Consider the following 16,314-nt stretch of genomic DNA (forward strand, 5'->3'; position numbering starts at 1 on the left):
AGCCAAAAAGAAAGGTTTTTGACCATTTGTTGGTTTAATTCAAGCAAATGTCAGCCTGGCGCAGCTATTGATCATCAAGGACATGCATATTATTTGATATGAAATAATATCATAAAAAACAAAACCACTTTTTAAAAACACTTTGAGGTATCAAATATAGGCTATACATTGAGTGTTGCGTTAGGTGCAGTGTGTTTATGTTTGTGTTTACCCAACGTCGTTAAAATGCGCATTAATAGGCTAGGTGCGTTGACTAAGTATGAACAGTCTTGCATGATCCATAAATATATCAGCCAATATTGTAATTCTTGTCCATCTTGTTCGGGCTATTGATAACCAGAGCAAGAGGGGTGGAAAAGGAGAGGAAGACCGAGCATGTTGCGTCTGGCCAATAATAAGATCTGCTTTGTGAGGCTTGCGTCACACAGACCTCAAATGTTGCAGCGAGAGGAGCAGAGCAGAGACAGAGACTAGTGGGGAAAAGTTTTCAAACGGAGCAGGACTAACCCGGACAGCCCTGTAGACTGATTTTGTGTGCCTGAGAAGTCCTTTCTGCTCTTTTTGACATTTCGCAACCATTACATTTGACTGTTTGTATGCATATTTGAGCTCGAAAAGGACTGTAACAATCATGGAACTGCTTTGTCTCGAGATGGACACCATTATAAGAGCCCTTCCTGACCCGAATCTTCTATATGATGACAGGGTACTACAGAGCTTGTTGACCATCGAAGAGAGGTTTCTTCCCCAGTGTTCATATTTTAAATGCGTTCAGAAAGACATTCAGCCCTTTATGCGGAGGATGGTGGCAACTTGGATGTTGGAGGTTTGTACATATCCGACCATTTCCGTGCTTACACCGTATCTTCAAAACGTCTAGCAAAGTGTTTTCTACTTTATTCTGTCATGTAAGCATTGTAGAATGCAAGTAAAGGAGCTTCTTTAATATTTCCGAAATGGCAGATCCGATTTTGTCGGGCTGTTTATTTTATTGCAGTCATAAGCGCGATTTTGGACCAAGCTGACGATTAGATTGGCAGGGGAATGGAAGATATCGACATATGTCAGTGATCATAAGCGCATATTTCTTAAAGCTTTCGGTTCCGTTAACACAGAGGACAGAATCGTGCTTAATGTTATTTATTTATTTTTGGGATAAATATTTCCATGCACACGTATGCACTTCAATGCTCGCCGCTGTGCTACATCTCACCATCGCCATGTTGGTTTTTCTTTCACAACAACTTTATCGCAACAATATGATCATAACAACTCTTTACATGTGCATGACTTAATAAATGAGCGTTTAAGGTATATATTAATGGTTAAATATATTGGGAATTACTTTTCTATATTTTTGTACAAATTTTTGAAATATGTGGTAGCGGAAGGGGCGAGGGCCCGCACTACTTCTTAACCCATGCTGATCGAAGTCTGTAGCCTTGGAATTAAGTTCGATTTTTGTCAGAATCTTTCATATTTCTCATATTTTAGTGTTGAAAACGTTAGGGGAGGACCTTAGCTTTATTTTCATGTTTTAAATTGTCAGGTGACTCAAGCAGGAGAATTTATACAAATTTTTGAAAAAAATAATTCGGTCCGATGGTGACGCACTCATCTAAGACCGCATGCTACTTCGTTCAGAAAATCACGTTTTAATCATATAAAACATCGATTTGATAACTTGTCAATTGTCGGGAATGATGTGAAAAGGGTTGATGAATATTTAGAGGTGTGAATATTAGACCTAGACAATTTATTTATATTTTTAAATATTTTATGAAAATATGACGAATTAAAAAAAACAGATCCCGTACTGTGTGTTGCATGGGTGTTTTTTGGCTCGGGTGATTGTGACTTGAATTCATTTCTTACTGAATGAACCATAGGAATGTGAATATATTGATAAAGATGTTAGAGTTCCCTTTTCATCCATTAAATTTATACATTTATAACAACGACAAAATAGACATTGTACTTTTTTTTTGAACCAATCTCTAATGTTACCGTGGCGATTTTACAACCTGTTATCTATGCAACTGATGGACAATTCTACGTAAATCGTTTTCTCGTCGTAATTATTTAATGCATATATAGTCATTGTGAGTTACATAAATTAGACTCATTTTGTTGAGCCACGTGCATCTTTTCCTCTTGAACTAAGTTGTGCCCTGCCCTTTCCAGGTCTGCGAGGAACAGAAATGCGAGGAAGAGGTTTTTCCACTGGCTATGAACTACTTGGACCGATTTTTAGCTGTGGTACCAACAAGAAAATGCAACTTGCAGTTGCTTGGCGCAGTGTGCATGTTTCTTGCGTCTAAATTGAAAGAGACGCGTCCATTAACTGCAGAGAAGCTGTGCATCTACACTGATAACTCAATCAGACCGCAGGAACTGCTGGTAAGCACCGAAAAAACTCTGCATACCGAAACTTACTAACTTATCTGTAGTGACTGCTAGAAAATTGTTTACATGCCTTTTTCAAAAATTTCTCAAATATATATTGCTAAGTGTTTATTTGTTTACATTACAGCACATACTGCTGTTATGGATACACTAAATATTTGAAACGCATTTTTTATACTTTAATTTGTGATGGAATTTTTCAAATTGTGTATGTTTACAAATCAGCGACATAAGAATTAAAAGTAGTCTAAAGCAAAGACTTGGTTCTGTTTGACAAAGAATTCTGCCGACTGATGGATGTTCTACACAAACATTCAAAGGGTATTACAGTGCGTTTCCATGCATGACAGGGCTATTACGCCATCTAGTGGCAACTATGCAACCCACATCTACTTGAGGGATGAGGTCTTGTTCCACCTGCATATGTCGCCTACTGATTACTTGTCATTATCTAATTGGCTAATAATCATTCATCAGCTTCTCTCTCTCTTTCTCTCTCTCTCCCTCTCTCTCTCTCTCTCTCTCTCTCTCGCTCTCTCTCTATATATATATATATGTATGGTTAACTATACGAGTAAATTATTATTTTAGAGGAAGTCCTGAAGTCTTCCTCTAATAGGAAATGCAGTACAATGGGGCATATAACCTTTTGACTTTGTTACGCCTGCATTTGGTTTTTCCTCAGCTCTTGACTCTAGTGGCTTATCATTGTCTTTCTGTCGAAGATGGGCAGTTCTTTAGTAGCTCAGACCAAAGATAAAAATTATTTTATTTACGAGTCTTCATCAATTTGCCGCTGTGGGCAACCTCATGTTTTTTTTTCTCAGTCTGGCCTAGTGTTATTTCTTAGTTGTTGTTGGAGCTTCTGCTGGTCTGCAAAGTCCAACAGATGCAGGAAGCCAAAGATCAGCTGTCACAGTCACGACTTCATTTTTGTCCTCGTTAGCTGGCAAGAAGTTCTTGTAAACGAAACCGCAGTGACAGCCTGGAGGTATGACTGGAGGGCTCAAAAGAAGGAAGTGGGTTCCTGCATCAAGGCTGTGTTGCAAGAGTGTCACAGTGAGTTTTAGGGCTGGTCTCCGAGCACTTGTGAGCTGACACTGGAATGCTGAGTTGATAATTCACAGAAAAAAAATTGTCTTTAAGTTACTTAAAACTGGTCTTTGTGGTCATTTATGGCCTCATAAAAGTTCAACAGTCTGCTTAGAATATGACCAAAGATTGAGTTGGACATTACAAGTACACAGTAATTTGCTGACATCTCATTATATAGTGTTGAGCCTTCAGTAGTTGCCAAAACTGTCTCTTCAGTTAATTAGTTCATTATTTAGTTATTATATATGTATTCCTTTTAAGAACAAAGCAACACACACCAAACTGATCATGCACACTACTTTTTACTGCCCAAACTTTACAGATCAGTTGGAACACAAAGGCTCATTTTCACATTAGCATGTAATTGGTTTTCTTTTGGAGAACGCCTCTGCTCATAGTTTACATTCCATCATACCCCTCTTGGTGTTCCAGGAGTCAATGGTTTTTATTGAGTGAATGTGGTTCCAACATGTCATCAGGCTTCATGTTCACATCAGGCACCTCCCCTGAGAAGAGAACAGACAAGAACGTGTAGCTGTTTGTACTTTTGGGTGAGTCACTCACCAGTGAAATCCAGCAAAGAGAGGACGTCATACCTGTCAACCCTCCCGTTTTTCCCGGGATTCTCCCGTATTTTACCATTCTATCCCGCTATCATCCCGTTTAAATATTTTCCTGTATTTTTAATCTTTCTATAAAAAAAATCCCACTGAGCATATTTTATATTTGCTACATTTGCTTCCGGTAAAACTCCTGTAATTTGTATGGGCCAAACCTCATTAAATGAATAATCATGTCAACAAATTCCAAGGTTGCCCAGTTGCCAGATCTTGAATGAAACACATCTTTCTCACATGATCGACGCATACAAATTTCAACCCATTTGTCCCCTCAACTTGGCAACCTACAGTCCAGTGATGCTATTGATATCTGTGCAGGGAGTACCGCGGGAAGGAAACAAGGATCACTGGTAGAAATGGGATATTTGCTACATTTGCTTCCGGTAAAACTCCTGTAATTTGTATGGGCCAAACCTCATTAAATGAATAATCATGTCAACAAATTCCAAGGTTGCCCAGTTGCCAGATCTTGAATGAAACACATCTTTCTCACATGATCGACGCATACAAATTTCAACCCATTTGTCCCCTCAACTTGGCAACCTACAGTCCAGTGATGCTATTGATATCTGTGCAGGGAGTACCGCGGGAAGGAAACAAGGATCACTGGTAGAAATGGGAGGAGAAGACTAAGGTTGTGCTCCAGTGAAAAAAAACTAAAAACTAAATATACATGAAAATTGAGATATAGCTTACACTTCAAAAGGCTATTTAATTGATTAAATATGAGCGCTGCAAGTTGAATTAGCATTTTTCAGTAAGCCCTTCTGCTCTTTGTTTAGACCAAAGCCAAAAACGACCCTTATTTTTACGCAGAAAACACTTAGTTGTAAATATGAACTGGTGGATCAACAAGAAGACTACACTAAGATATATTTATGTTACTAAATGAATATAATTGTTTGATAATAATTGTTTAAATTAATATAAAAATAATATAATATAAACATTTTTACTTTTGACTCGTCCGCTTCCTGTATTTTGGTACCCAAATGTTGACAGGTATGGAGGAAGTGGAGAAATCATTCATCAGCGGATGGCTGCCATTGTATTCTTTCACACTTAGAAAGCTGTTGCAGGGGTATACGTTCAACTTAATCCGTTGTCGGTGCTTTAGAGCAGTTGTAAAGGCCTATACTGTATGTCTCAGAAGGTAATGGCAACTATATTGGGCCATCTCATGACTAAAATGCATGTGGTTCACTTGTGAAGAAAACCACCTCCATCTGAGTGAGCGCTCAATCATAAGGACAGTCCCATCAAATGCAAGTTTTCCCCAATTAGTCACTTGCTCCCCTGTTACTCACCCAACTTCAAACAGGAAGGGGGAGTGGTTATTTAAAGGATCCTGTCTTCTTGTTGACTGAAGCCAAATGACTTAGCATCTTATGTTTACATTTGTCACTGTAGTTAGGTCAAAGCAAGTTGTTTATTCCATTGAGGTTACAGCTCAATCTAATTACAAGCCTTTTATATATATAATAAGGCTTCAAATTAATGTTTTTATACATGTGTTTGTGGTTGCAAATTGGCTAATGACAGGTCCAACATTTAACTATGTATACTCGGACCACTTCTGATTTGACAGATTGCTATAAAACATACGCACAATTACACTTCGCTAGGAGGAAAGTGCCTTATGCTGGACTGTCTCTGTGAAGTGATCTGAGTGACCCATTTTTCAACTCAAGTGTTCCTGCATTCAGCCTCATAGCTTTTAGGATTTCAGCTTGTATCTTTGCATAGCCAAGGCCAAACCATGTCCTGGAGGTCGCAGAGCTTACCTGATGCTAGATTTTGTACAATCAGAACTGGCTTAAATGTATAACGTAAACATTTGGATGAATAATAGCAGAGTTTGAACACATTTATTACCTTATCTCCAGTAAATAATTTTTTTGAACTTTTATATGAATGGTTAATAAAGAATATTAGCCCCAGCACCCTGTCTTCACATGATATTTAGATCTTGTCAGTCAAAACATATAGTCACATGAAGCCACTTGAGAGGATGCAATTTGTCACTCCAGTTAAATGAATATTAAGATCTGAACACCTCAAGTACTGCTAACTGATTCAGACACACAAATTATTTAGGTTGATGATTTTGCTTCTTTTACAGGAATGGGAGCTGGTTGTCCTGGGCAAATTGAAGTGGAATCTGGCTGCTGTCACTCCCAATGACTTTATTGAGCACATTATGAGGAAACTTCCGCTGCCTGAGGATAAGCTGGACCTGATCCGTAAACATGTGCAGACTTTCATCGCCCTTTGTGCAACAGGTGGTGTATCCAATGTAGATGATTGATGTTTATAAATATATAAATGACCGCTTTTTTGTGTAGAACCTAATGAATATTCTCTAAACATGCATTTGTTATACTTAACTTAAAGTACCCAGTGTTTTTCACAATCTAGAAATTAGGTTTATAATTAGCTACTGTTTTCATGATTAGTCCGTAAAATGAAAGAAAAAAAAGAAAGATCGTGTTTGCCAACTTGTGTATTTGTCTTCCATTCATGTTTTTAAGTATGAGTGATAAAAGATCCACTGCCTAGTTAAGTTGGTGTTGATGTCTTGGAGCATCATTTCAATAAGTGATGTGTTGCAAAGCATCCACACTTTTTCCTTGCAAAATTGAAATCAAAGCCGCCTTCTGTGGGTTTAGTACCTATGGCAACTTTATTCAGGTTGCTGTTGCAGGCAAATTATCAGATGCCATCTCATTACATTCATGAGAAACTATGTGGACTGAAATAGCGATGTGTAATGGAGAGAATTTCTCTGGAAGCCTTATGTGCTTGCCTGGTACGTTTGGCGGGCATATCAGTGACTAGTCCTGAATGCAGTGACACTTCAAAGGGCAGTTGTATAGTTAAGGACATTCCTGTGTGCTGGTGAGCCAGTGGTTATAACATTCCTGCTCTTAGAGGTGGACCACCTTTAGGAGATCAAACATGGAGATGAGAGGAGGGTGAGAAAACGTGAGGGGTGTATTGTTCTAGCTGAGCCAAATAGTGAAACATGTCATGTTTTCATATCTTATCCCCTCTTCTCACGCCTCCCAGATGCTCCAGGGCATGACGACTTTCCCATAATCAGGAGCCTTTGTGGGGCTGGTTCTCCCAGCCAAGCCTGCACCCAACATCACCATAGGCGGTAATGGGATCCAGTGCACCACCCTTGTTCCCTCAGGCTTTTCTCTTCCTCCCTGGGGTTGCTCAGCTCCCCAGGAACCTCAGGAGTGACTCTGACTTTGGGAAAGTGGGATATGAGGGGAGCGGGATTAGTAGGAGGGAACTGGCAGGTCTTTAAACATGGAGCTTTTGATTCTCCTGTTGGTTTGTGCAATAGATATAGATTTCTTGTGAAACTGCTCTGGCATAAACAGAATCCATGAAAACTGGTTTGAATCATTGGTTAAGAATCTCTTGTGCTTGACAGGTTAAGCATTGATGATAACTGGAATAATATAAATAATTTAGCTGTATAACTTGGTTTTTAGATGCTGAAAAATTCAGAAGCTAGTGAAACATACCTCTGTTGTTATATACACAAACTAGTTACTAGTTTAACAACAGGGATTCAAGGGGCATCCAAAAGATTTTAATTGCTGGGCAGATGCCTTGACTGATGTTTTGCTTTCCTCTGTACAGTTTGCTTTTTTTGCAGATAATTCAGTGTTTTCTTCATTTCTGAGACATGCATAAATCAAGGCCCCTGTATCTGAATGAGAAAGTAAGAGAAGAGTGTGGAAAGACGACAGCTAATTTGTAATGGTTCTTCGCTTTTAATAAAACAGTTCTGTTCAGAGTACTCGGCAAGATTTGGTTAGACAGAGTGGAGCAGTTGAGTATTTATTAATAACATGGAGGGGCCTTTAAGAGATATGTAAATGACTGGAAGGCTCGGCTAGAGACCACAAGAAAGGAGACAAAAGGAACAACCCTCCATTTCTTATGCAGAGGCATGTAAGGGTCAATGCAGAAAGAGCACCCGATAAAACATTTCTCCAGAGGGCAGTCTGCCAAAGGCCTGCACAGGAACAAGCTCATTAAAAGCAATTATACCCCATTCTTACTATTAAACACCCAGCACCCCCTACTTCTCCGTCGTAGATTGTCTGTAGATGTATATGAACATATTTGAGAAACACTATGATATTAGATAATCTTGCCACTCTTCAGATGTTTACTTATCAGAGAAATCCCTTAGGAAAAATAGATAACTAGAGACCGGTGGAGAGTTCAGCAGGGCTGAAAATTAAATCTACCAATTCATGTCATTTCTCATTCAAGAGGCTCTGTTTCCTCCCACACCGGCCTGACTGCTGTTGCTCAAGACTCTGCACTGGAGCAAGACTGAAACAAGTTGTTACAGGATTTTAACAGTCAAAGAGGGTTCCTGTTTTTAATTAATCTGTTTTACTATGGTTTGACAGGGCAGACCAACATGCCGCTTTTGATGAGACCATTTTTTAAAAATGACAATAGATGTTTAATGTAATACAATTCTGTGGAGTAATGTTATACATAAATGTCCCAGACATCCAATTATTTAAAGTCTCAAAATGAGACACGATATAACTAGTTATTAAAAATCCTTTAGATGTTGTAGGTTTAACAAATAGTATAAAAATAGCTAATTAGCATTTATTTTAACAATTGTGTTACAGGTTTACTCTGTTATTCTGTTAATTCTGTGACTTTAGGATCTTAATTTACATGCTTTACCTGACTTTCCATTTGACTGAGTGTTAAACTGTGATGCCAAATTCATGTTTACGTTTGATCTTTGTCAGTCAGGTCGAACATGGCTGCTTGAAACAAAACTTTCTGTTAATGCAAACTTGTGAATCTGCATGGAAGTCTGGCACTTGAATTATTGCCCCTCAAATCATCTGCCTCTTTGGCTGTTCCTCAACTTTCCGGATGCTTAATTAATTTACAAGTTAAATGCATATACAGCACATTGCACCCACCAAGGAGCTTGCTGTGTTGGCACAGGTCTGGGGATGCAGTGTGGCGAGGGCAGGAGAATGGTCCATTGAAGGGGGTGAGAGGCTGGTATACCAGGCCAGCCAGCCGCCGCTTACTAGGAGCCTTCCATCACAGGCGTCCCCACTCAGCTACATACACTGTTTATCCTCTGCATGAATATCAATGAAGGCACGTAGAATACAGCCATTCTTCCCTTACCACTCTCACAAACCAGAGCGTCCAGCTCTGCCGCTAGCATGCGCATACTCTTGTTCCCTCGACAAACTTGTCTTGTCTAGAGTGTGAAAAATCAGATTGCAACCCACTTAGCGCACACAAGCTGCGTGTGGGCACCCAATTTCCACTGTATGTTTTTTTTCTCCCTGCTGCAAAAGACCCAAAGAGTTGCAATGCAGTTTGTTTTGTCTTCTTCTGCTTGACCAGAACTATTAATACATTTTTCTCTGACCCAGAATGGAAGTGTATAATAAGTTAATTTATTTGTCAACACTGAGCTTGAATGTTAAGAAGGCAATGAAGGCATGCTCGTCAGTTATCAAAGGCCCCACGGCTTTGATTTTTTTTTTTTCTAAAAAGAAAAGAGAAGAAAAATCACCCTTAGAGCCATCACGCACAGTTTGCTTTGCAACTGAATATGGCAATATGGTAATGCAAAGACTGCCAGGGATTGTGTGACCATGAGCCCAGAGGTGGCCCTGCATCAGAGAAATGGCATGGGGGGAATGAGGTGGGTAGCAGGGTCTTTTCTGCTGCCAAAACCTTAAGAAGGTCTGGACACCGACAAAAGAATGATGCTTAGTGCCCCCCCTCAGCTACCCCTGCTGTCTAAAACCCTACAACACCCTCCCCCAACACCCATCTTTTGTGCTGGCTATAGGGTTGAATAGGAATCCACAGAGAGAGCTTGATGTTGCATCTCTCAATTGGATGAAATGAGGTGATGATTTCAGACAATGGGGCCACACTCTCTTGCTCACTAGACCCAGGTCCATCAGTAGCCACACTCAATTAATATGCTAAAAGTTAGATTTGATGATACAAAGCTAGAGCTGTTGTAATAACCAAGCTAGAGCATGTGTGCCATTCAACCTTAGGGGTATGTGTCTGAAAAAAAGTGTTGAAAAACAGTCTGAAAAAGCAAGAGGGGGAGCCGCAGAAAAAGAAAAAAGACAGAAATTAATGAGGCAGGGGGCAAACAGCCTAAGCTGTTTGTTTCTTTCTCTTTTCCTCGTTCTTTCTCCCCCTCTTGCAGTCAGTCATCTTTTTGGGCTTCAGGCCCGTTCACAAGCTGTCTTATTTGCATTATGAATGACAGTGAGAAAGCTAACAAGGTTATTGGTCTTTGAGATGTACGCCTGTGACCACACGTGGAAAAAGGACCTACAGCAGTCAGCACTGGCAGGGGGACTGTAGCTCTTTATTCCATCCTTTCCGAAGGCTATAGGGCTTTTTTTCTGGTAGCACACGATTTACTTAGGAGCTGGAAGTAAAGGGGCCGATCTGCAAAGGGTGACTAGAGGAGAGGGGTGGGGGTGGGGGTGCTTTTCAGATTCTTTTCAAGCCAAGTGAACGCTCATTATCCTGGGCTGCAGTCATTTGCAAAGGACTGTGCACAGACCTAATGGAAAGGGCTTTATTTATTAGTATTTCAGATTTTTTATTTTTGTATCCATTTCATAATATTTGATATAACTATTCAAAATACTGTAGAAAAGTCTGATAAAGTAAATTTTTTTTCCGAGCGAGACAGATCTTAATGCCTGGTTTGCTCTTTCCTCAGATTTCACTTTTGCCATGTACCCTCCATCCATGATTGCAACGGGCAGCGTGGCAGCGGCTATTTGTGGCCTGCAGCTTAACAGCACTAACCGCTCACTGTGGGGAGACAACCTAACAGAATTACTCGCCAAGATCACAAACACAGAAGTTGTGAGTATTGGTGTTTTGACAATAAATGTTACTAATGAAACTTTTAATAAATCATTATGATACAAGGTATTTCCCTGCAGGCATATATGCTACATGGGTCACCTCACAGTGTGTATATATTTGAAAGTGGGAGCGCTCTGTGATTTAAAACAGAGACCCTGATAAAAAGATTCTTAATTTTTGTTTGCTGAAAGGATGGGATGGTAACACTATTGGTAATCTGTGTAATCGAGTGTTGCTGTGCCTGTAGGACTGTGAGAGCAGGCTGTGCATTTCCTTTATTTACTCAATGGGCTTGAGTCCAGCTCCAATTCAATTTCGCATTCAGCCACTGAATTACTGGAAGTGAAATGGGATAGACCTTGACTGAGAGACTGCAAGGAAAGAATCTGCGGGGCTAGGAGAATATGTCAGGGATACTATGGCTTTATGCATATGACTTGCATACAAATTCATACCTACTGTCACACAAGGGACCACCTCATGATCATTTACTTTTGTTTAGGTCCTTTATGGCGCTTTTCCACTGCGTGGTACGACTCGGCTCGGCACGGTTCGGCTCGGCACGGTTTGCGTTTCCACTAACCAGTTGCGCCGCTTTAGAGTAAGCGGGATTATTCACATGTCGTTATAGTTGCGCCGCTTCTACTACCACGACTCCTAAAAAAACTTTTTCATTCTGCGTCGCCCTATCAAGCTCTCGCTGGATCCGCACCTCACGGTTCGGCTCGGCACGGTTTGCGTTTCCACTGCAGTTCAGCACCGCTTTAGAGTAAGCGGGATTATTCACATGTCATTATAGTTGCGCCGCTTCTACTACCACGACTCCTAAAAAAACTTTTTCATTCTGCGTCGCCCTATCAAGCTCTCGCTGGATCCGCACCTCTGCTATCAATGAGAGGAACGTCTGTTCTTCCACAAGACAACAAAATTTTTTGGTTGTTAAAAAAAGGTGCGCTCGTTCAAACCAGTTGCGTTCGATCCTTCGCTAGCTGTGCTGATTTAAGTCTAGTGGTTCTGTTGTGTTTGTGTCGCAAGTTCAGTGACGCAGGTAGAGACGATTCTCTCCGGCCAATCCGTGATCGGCAGAGTTTACACGTCACGTTTTGGTAACGGGACGGTTCACTTGGTACCCCAACCGAGGTGGTACTAAAAAAAGTACCAGGTACCAGGTACTGTACCCAGTGGAAACCCCCCAAAAAGTGAACCGAGCCGTACCGTACCATGCAGTGGAAAAGCGCCATTAGTTTCTTTTTAGTGGGAAAAATAAAAGCAAAAGAGAATAGAAAATTAGGATTAAGGAAACATTTCATTCCTGCCCTGACCTGAAGAGGTCAACCCTCCCCAAGAGACCCTAGAGTGCACTGCTGCTGGTAGAATGCCTGCTGCCCCAGCATGTGGTGTATGAAGTCGTGCACCATAGCAGAGGAAAAACAAATAGTCCTCCACAGAAGTAAAGGTGCTCAGTGTCTGAGGAGTGTGAGGTCCAGGGCAGAAGGAATGAACTGCCTGGCCCATGAACAACTCATCACATTGCTGGATGCCAACAAGCCATAGCTTTTGAAAACATGCAGGTATGATGTATACGCGCTACCCTGCTCACCCTGAGCTATACCTTAAAGAAAACATAAAAGGATAGCTCACACAGCATGAACATTTTGTCATCCTTTACTCACCCTTATGTTGATTCAAACTTGTATGACTTTCTTTCTACTGTGGAACATAAAAGAAGAAATTTTGAGAAAAGCTTAGTGTTTTTCGTCATAATTAGTGTTTAATTAGTCAGTGGTAATTAAAATTGCTTGGTTACCATCAATCTTTAAAATATCTTCTATTGTTCTCCACAAAAGAAAGTCAGGTAGGTTTGGAATGACATAAAATTTATAATGACATATAAATTAATGACATAAATTGGGACAAATAATTCACTTTACCAATCAGAATTGTGTTTGCATTATTGTGCTGAGAAAATCTTAGAGGTCCTATCTAAATGGAATTGGTTGACCATTTGGTAAATCAGAGAGATATCTATATCAGGAGTAAATTAGAAAAGCCTAGTCTTCAATAAACAAGATTTTGTCTACTTAACTTTACCTTAGTGTATGAGGACCTTACAGATTGAGGCAGAGGTTGGGAGGTGAGCGGTCAGACAGTATGAAGGAAAGTCAATCTAATGCCAAACGATACTGCCAGCCTACCCACCAGGAACCTTGCTGACATTTGTGGTGTCCAATGCCTGTAGTTTCCAGTAGACATATGATAGGGGCAGCCAGCATCTTCCAGTCGCCCTTGTAGCCTAAGACACACCTGGTGAAGCATACTCTGTGTAGCAGTAAGGTACACACATGCATGCCAAACCAGGAAGGCTGAAACATTGGCTTGAAGTTTCCACAAATACTCTAAGGTCCCTCTAAGAAAGAAGCAAAAGGCAATAAATATTCACCTGGCACTGGGTTTTTACTGTTAAGTTTGTTACTGTAGCTACAATAAATACAGTAAATGATGCTCATTGGGCTGTTGTTTTCAGGTTTTTTTAATGAGGCCTTGAATGATTTGTTTATTTTGAGGCATGAATTTGTGTGCTTGTGCACATCTAGAATATTTATAATATAGCTTTACCTTGTAAAGCTATATTTATAATATAGCTTTACAAAGGTAAAGCTCTGCATATGGAGAAACTATTCAGGAAGAGCTTTCTGTCAAGAAACAGATGTTTTTCGTGTGTGATACACTACTTCTACAGGCATGAAACACATGGCCCAGGAGCCATGCATAACATAAGTTTAGACTTTGGCCCATCAGCTTTTAATCAGCAGTAAATGTCAAAGGAATGCAGCCTCTCCACAAGCAACACATTCTCCACAGGCCCTACCCATGGGCCATTCTCAAACTTCCCACAGATGCCTGGTGTGCCTCAGACATACCCACTAAACAGGAGGGAGAGCTTTGATCACTATGCATCCATTTACTTTCACTAGAGGGCATTATTGCTCATTTTGGTGACACTGTGAAAGCCATTTTAAATATGTCATGTGCTCTTTGGAGCCACCCACAGGCTTGCATTGGGTATTTCTCATATTTTATCTAAAAAAAATTTGTTCTTAGCTCTAAAGAGAAGGAAGAACCCTCTGGTGGGCTCAAGTGAGATCCCCTTAGGTCATTACATGCCATTGTGAAAATGAAAGGGTATGAAAATCGTAAAACGAAAAAACTGCCTTGTTTTATCCACAGGACATGGATGTAATTAACACTGCGAACTGTGGTACAGCTATTGTTTTTGTTTTTTAACTGTTCACAGTGCAACAGTGCATGTTTGTTTGTTTTTATTATTTTTTGGGCTTTATTGGAAAGTATGTGTGTGTGTGTGTATATATATATATACAGTGGGTACGGAAAGTATTCAGACCCCCTTAAATTTTTCACTCTTTGTTATATTGCAGCCATTTGCTAAAATCATTTAAGTTAATTTTTTTTTCCTCATTAATGTACACACAGCACCCCATATTGACAGAAAAACACAGAATTGTTGACATTTTTGCAGATTTATTAAAAAAGAAAAACTGAAATATCACATGGTCCTAAGTATTCAGACCCTTTGGATCATTCTAATATGCTGATGTATTATTAGAATTATCAATGTTGGCAACAGCTGTGCTGCCAACTATTTTTTTGGAAACTGCGATAATTTTTTTCAGGATTCTTTGATGAATAAAAAGTTAAAAAGAACAGCATTTATTCAAAATATAAATATTTTCTAACAATATAAATCTTTGCTATCACTTCTTAACAATTTAACACATCCCTGCTGAATAAAAGTTTACCAGCAACTGTGTGTGAAAACCTTGTGAAGACTTACAGAAAATGTTTGACCTCTGTCATTGCCAACAAAGTGTATATAACAAAGTATTGAGATGAAATTTTGTTATTGACCAAATACTTATTTTCCACCATAATTTGCAAATAAATTCTTTAAAAATCCTACAATGTGATTTTCTGGATTTTTTTTTCTCATTTTGTCTCTCATAGTTGAGGTATACCTATGATGAAAATTACAGGCCTCTCTCATCTTTTTAAGTGGGAGAACTTGCACAATTGGTGGCTGACTAAATACTTTTTTCCCCCACTGTATGTGTGTGTATGTGTAATTATTTTATATAATAATTGTGTATAATAATTATTATTATATATAATTTTTGTGGTTTGACTGTAAAACTACTGATGAAGTGATTCTGGATAAGCACAGACATTGCAGCTATGTAAGTGGCCTGTTTGTATAACACCTTGTGTCTGATGCATTGCAGGATGTGTTAAAGGAATGCCAGGAGCAGATTGAGAGAGTGTTGATGAATAACCTGAGTGAGGGTCGCCGGCAACAGCAGAAACAGCAGCAGCAGGAACAGGGTGGCCCCCGCAGCAAAGCACTTGATGACCAAGACCAGTCCAGCACCCCAACCGATGTACGAGACATCAACTTGTGAGCTTGCTGCAGGAACGCTGTGATCAGTCTTCAAGAGGAAAAAAAACAACAACAAAAAACAAAAACGACAAAAAAACAAACAACCCCAACAAACAAGTGCTTGCTAGTCTTTGTAGAGTTTTATCTTCATTTTCCAGTAAAAATTGCTCCCATAAATGAAAACAAATGAAAAAAATCTAAGCTATTTTAGATACAAAAATTGATATTTTTAAAATGATTTGATACTGATGCAAAAAGCTCTACGGTGCCTTAGACTCTTAGAAGGGAAGCATGTAGTATTTTGCAAACTCTTTTGATTGTGTAAACATATGATATTTAATGCAAAAGTGATAGTGTAAAGGGCTTTTCAAAATAGAGAGTCTACTGTATCAGACTGGCTTGAAAGGGTACAAAAGGTGGGGCTATGTTTTTTTTCCTGGTTTGTTGTGATTTTTTTTTTTTTGGGTTCATTTTGGAATGCCTGAACTTGAACACACAATGAGGTGCCATGAGTATGAATGGACGCACCCATTCACTTGGCTGTGTACTAAGTGCATTAGGACCAGAAAGAGGGATTAAAAAAGTAGTGGTGAGACACAAGTCTTATGTTAAGAATGCAGGGCTCTTTTGCAAGGGCAACAGGGGCTTGTATCACGAGAATAGACTATTAATATTATTTTATTATTATTATTCCTGTTAAACAAGCAAGTTATTGGCTCTCGATGCTAAAGTTACAGACACTTCAAATAAGCTTTTGTCAAGCTGCTTGTGTGCATGCATTTATGTGTGGTGTATGTTGGCTCATGT

General features: G+C 39.6%; 1 protein-coding gene across 1 annotated transcript; it reads left to right on the plus strand.

Moving 5' to 3' along the window:
* Positions 1–291: 291 nt before the first annotated feature.
* On the plus strand, positions 292–15,564 carry ccnd2a (cyclin D2, a). Its single transcript, XM_016261588.1, has 5 exons — positions 292–826; positions 2,185–2,400; positions 6,244–6,403; positions 10,903–11,051; positions 15,353–15,564. The coding sequence occupies exons 1-5, from the start codon at positions 632–634 to the stop codon at positions 15,527–15,529; spliced, it is 897 nt and encodes a 298-aa protein (XP_016117074.1). The 5' UTR covers positions 292–631; the 3' UTR covers positions 15,530–15,564.
* Positions 15,565–16,314: the final 750 nt, after the last annotated feature.

Source organism: Sinocyclocheilus grahami, unplaced genomic scaffold (genome assembly GCF_001515645.1).
Source record: "Sinocyclocheilus grahami isolate Dianchi unplaced genomic scaffold, SAMN03320097.WGS_v1.1 scaffold31.1, whole genome shotgun sequence".
NCBI lineage: Eukaryota > Metazoa > Chordata > Actinopteri > Cypriniformes > Cyprinidae > Sinocyclocheilus > Sinocyclocheilus grahami.

Excerpts from the sequence above, each read along its gene's own strand:
- ccnd2a (XM_016261588.1), top strand. The coding sequence starts at position 632 with ATGGAACTGCTTTGTCTCGAGATGGACACCATTATAAGAGCCCTTCCT. Across the intron at positions 6,404-10,902 it reads CATCGCCCTTTGTGCAACAG|ATTTCACTTTTGCCATGTAC; the intron begins GTGGTGTATCCA and ends CTCTTTCCTCAG. Across the intron at positions 11,052-15,352 it reads AGATCACAAACACAGAAGTT|GATGTGTTAAAGGAATGCCA; the intron begins GTGAGTATTGGT and ends GATGCATTGCAG.